We start from the raw sequence: 5,000 nt of genomic DNA on the forward strand, positions 1-5,000 counted from the left end.
TATTAATATTAGTATTAATATTAGTATTAATATTAGTATTAATATTAGTATTAATATTAGTATTAGTATTGTTAGGATGGTTAGGATTATATGGGATACATCCCTTATTATCATACAACATACTATTATTAGATGATAAATTGTCCACATTCTTATAACACGACGAGGTAGACGATATACACGAACCTGCCGATTTTAGAGATAAACAACCTGGAGAACGATTTTCCATCATGTCTGTTTCTCTATTCATTTGATAACTCATTTGATTATTCATTTCAATATCTGTTTGATTATTTTTTTCTTTATGATTATTTTTTATTTTTATTTTTCTCCTTTTATTATTATTATTATTAATATTATTATCATCATCATTTTCATCTTCATCGTATTCATTTATATTTACCTGTTCATTATTATCTACTCTTCTTTTTAGAATATCCAGAATGGTAGCATTGTTCAAGTATTTTCCATACAAATGTACATCATTATACAGGTTTGATAATAATACATTATTTTTTATATCTATATCAACATATTTATTATGGTCTTCATTAACTTTACTATTCTCATCTTTATTTATAATATTCATTTTGACTATATCCTTGCATTTGTTCTGTAGGATATTTAGATAATGTTGCCTCAATTTATGAATATCTAAAGGTACATTCAAATTATTATTATTATTATTATTATTGTTCATATTATTATCATTTAATACATTAGACAAATCATTATTTTTTTCGTCCTTATATATGTTTGCACTCTCGAAAGCGGATTCACCCATTTTATTATCATCGAAATTATTTTCTGCAACATTTTTTCCAACATTTAAGTAGTCCATTTGTTTTATACTATTTACATTTTTTAAATTATCTGATGAAATATTCATTTGTTGTTCAAATATGGTTTGTAAATTTTTAAGAGTATTTGTTTTATCATTTATATCTACAAAAGGATTTTCCATATTATTTTTTTTATTAACATCATAATTGTTACATATGGAATCATAAATAGATGAAGGTATATCTTTATTTATTTCTGTATTTATTTTATCCTTAATATTATATTGTACATCATTATGTAAAACATTATCATAATTTTTAGGTATGCTAAGATTATTACTATTATTAATATGAGTACTACCACTGAAACTATTTGCACTATCAGGATTTATATGAACAGTAGTACTATCAACACTATTACTATAATGAAGGCTATTACTACTATTAATTTTATTATTATTATTATTATTATTGTTATTAATTTTATAATTCATATGATCAACGGGATCATTTTGTTGTACAACATTATAATGCCCTTGAATTATATTTCCATCTTCATCCATATTTTTATTTATTGTCCTTTTATTAATAATACGTATATATTTCTCTATATTGCCAAGTATTTCATTTTCATTTATATATCCATCTTTATTTATATATCCATCTTTATTTATATATCCATCTTTATTTATATATCCATCTTTATTTATATATCCATCCTTATTTATATATCCATCTTTATTTACATTTCCCTCTCCATTTATATCTCCCCCACCATTTATATCTCCCCCTCCATTTATATTTCCACTCTTCTTGCCATAATTTTTCTTAGGTCCTTTTTTCAATTTCATAGAGTTACTACTAATACTACTACTACTACCACCCGTTTGTGTGTTTTCATTTTTTGCTTTATTATTTTGTTGATTAGCTCTATAAGCTTGTTCAAAATTTAAAGCTTCTTCAGGTATTTTCTGATGAATTTTACAATATATAGCCAAACGTCGCGCATAATCAAAACCAAAGAGTTTGATAGGAAAATATTTTGCTACTCTTTTACCGTCTTCAATCCAGTTAACGCTCCATCTTTGTTGGTATCTATCAAAATATACACCTTGAACCATTGGAAATTTCTTTGCTCTTTTTACCATTTGTTCAGTTAACATAGCTTTATGTAATTTATATTGGGACCCTCCTTTTTTACTTGGTAAATGTCTTAAGGTATCTAAATATTTAAACATTTCCCTTTCATCCATAGAGTCATTAAATAATATAGGAATATTATTTTCATTATTTACTAATGAAGAATTATTACCTTCTTTTTCTTTTATGTTGTCATTATTTAATAAAGGATTGTTATTTGTAATACTTGATTTTATATCTTCATTTAATTCTAAATTATTTCTTATTTCAACTTTTTTAAATAATGAATCTCCTTCATTGTTTTTATATATTTCTGACATTTCTTTATTATCACCTTCGCAATAGTTATAGCTCTTGTCATTTGGATGGTTATATGTTTTATTATTTATCTCATGCTGTTCATCATTATCATTACCTTCTTTTTTATTGCCTTCTTTTTCATTACCTTCCTTTTCATTACTTCCCTTTTCATTACCTTCTTTTTCATTACCTCCCTTTTCATTACCCTCCTTTTCAATTTTTTCCTTTTCAATTCTTTTCTTTTCACTTCTTTCTTTTTTTTTTAACCACCTTTCCTCTTTTTTGGAATCATTAATATTCTTAACTTTATCATAATTCAAATTATTTTTCTCACTTTTTTTTCTTAATTCTTCTGACCACAAGCTGATACATTTTTTGGCTGCTTTTCTTTGAGGTCTTCTAACATAAGTTGCATTACTTTGTATGTCTCCATAAGTATTAGCTTTCTGTTCTTCTGATTCTTCTTGTTTATTTTTTTTTTTATCATCTTTATTATTATCATCATCATCATCATTATCGATAAGTTCATCATCCATTTTATCATCCTCATCATTATTCTGATTATCATCATTACTTTGATTATCATCATTATTGTTGTTATTATAATTTTTGTTGTTATTATAATTTTTGTTGTTATTATAATTTTTGTTGTTATTATTATAATCATTGTTATTATTATTATTATTATAATCATTGTTATTATTATTATTATTATAATCATTGTTATTATTATTATTATTATTATTATAATCATTATTATTATTATTATTATTATTATTATTATTATAATCATTGTTGTTATTATTACTATTCTCATTATTGTTTCCATTCCAATCATTCCCTTTTTCTACATCTCTTTTTACATTTATTATAGCTATACTAGAATTTATATTCACGTTTATATCTTCTAGTTCTTCATTTTTCCAATTGACATGATGCATATTTTCATATGGTATATTATTGTGTTTATTTTTATAAGAACAGTATTCTTCATCCACATTATATTCACTGTTATCATATTCAGTTGGTACATTTACTAGATTATGAAAACTTTGTGTATTAAACTTATTATTATTTATTTTATCCTGGTATAACATATTGTCATTAATTTCTTTTTCATTGTTATTATATACATATTCCCCTTCATTTGATTCATTTCTTTTTTTAAAGCTTTTTTCCTTATGATCATTCAAAGGTTCTTTAATTCTTATTATTGGTTTATTAGTAGAATCTTGATCATCACCATCATATATTGAACCCCCTTTTTTATTTATTAAAGATCTTATCTTTTTTTCTACCATATTGCTACATACATATTTATCATTGTCTTCCTCCATTTTATTGTTACAAAATGAATTTGATCTTTTTGCATCCTGAAAATATTTATTTTCTACATATTTATCCTTTAAAGTTATATCATCATTATATATATTATTTTGTAATAAATCACTTGGGTATCTATCTTCTTCCCTATGCCCACTATTACTATCATTATTATTATTATCATCATCATTATTATTATCATTATTATTATCATTATATGTAATCTTTTTATATTCCTTATTTATATGCTTGTCTCCTTTTTCATCATGGGTTAATAAACTTGTTTCCTCATCATTATTTTTTCCAAAATACACAATATGATCATTTACTATGGAGTTATTCATATGATCATAATGATTCATTCGATAATTCTTCCCAAATATATCTTCATCGATATTATGTTGATAATTATCATATAAATTCATATCCTCATGAAATATATTTGTATTCAAGTTATGAGAATACTCATCGGTTTTTACATTTTTTAGTAAATTCATTCCTTCTTCGTTTTTAACGTCACAATAATAATTATTCGTATTATCATAGTAAATAACATTATTATCGTTAGGTAAACATCCTTCTTTCACTTTCCCTGAAATTAAAACACAACTTTTATTACTAATTTTATCAAGCTCGTCATTTATCCTAATAGTGTTTATATGGTTTGTTGGCTCACTACAGTTATTATCATCATTAAAATTTTGAACATTTTCCATTTTATTAACTAAATAAATATCATTCTTTAAATCACCTTTTAAATCACCTTTTAAATCATCTTTTAAATCACCTTTTAAATAATCTTTTAAATCACTTTTATCATTATATATATTATTTTCATGTAGTCCCTTTTGTAATCCTAAGTTACCGAAATATTCATAATCATTGGTCTTGGCATCAATAATTTTCATTTCATAATATGAAGAATCATCATAATTATTTTTGTTTCTTCCATCTTTTTTATTTAATTTATTTTTAGTTCGTATTAAAGGATTTATATTTTTATCTTTCAATTGACTAATATATAAATCATAATCCTTTTTATTTATTCCTATTTTAATACCACCACCATTAGAGTTAACCATAGATGAGTTCTCATTTATTAAATTTAAGTTGCTCATATTATTTAATATATCAATATCTTCTTCCCCAGTATTTTTATCTGCACTTAAGTTTTCTATACTAATGAAATAATTACTATTTTCCAACTCCATTTTTATTTACACTTTTTATTTATATATTATGTACGATAAAAAATTGGACAAAAAAAAAAAAAAAATAAAAATATATATATATATATATATATATATATATATATATAAATATATATGTATACAAAATAAAATTAAATGGGTAAAATATTAAATAAATAAATATAAACATATAAACATATAAACATATAAACATATAAACATATATATATATATATATATTTACATATATATATTTACATATAGT

The 5,000-nt window shown here is 22.6% G+C and overlaps 1 protein-coding gene across 1 annotated transcript in view; it reads right to left on the reverse strand.

Annotated features, from left to right (window-relative positions):
* Positions 1-4,756, reverse strand: part of PF3D7_0516800 (AP2 domain transcription factor AP2-O2, putative) — a gene marked incomplete at both ends in the record, with an annotated part of 7,137 nt that extends 2,381 nt beyond the window's left edge. The window contains one exon of the mRNA XM_001351689.1: positions 1-4,756. This exon is cut by the window's left edge and continues 2,381 nt beyond it. Within this exon, the coding sequence (XP_001351725.1) occupies positions 1-4,756 (4,756 nt within the window).
* Between the last annotated feature and the right edge of the window lie 244 nt (positions 4,757-5,000).

The sequence above is a fragment of the Plasmodium falciparum genome, assembly GCF_000002765.6.
Source record: "Plasmodium falciparum 3D7 genome assembly, chromosome: 5".
Lineage (NCBI taxonomy): Eukaryota > Apicomplexa > Aconoidasida > Haemosporida > Plasmodiidae > Plasmodium > Plasmodium falciparum.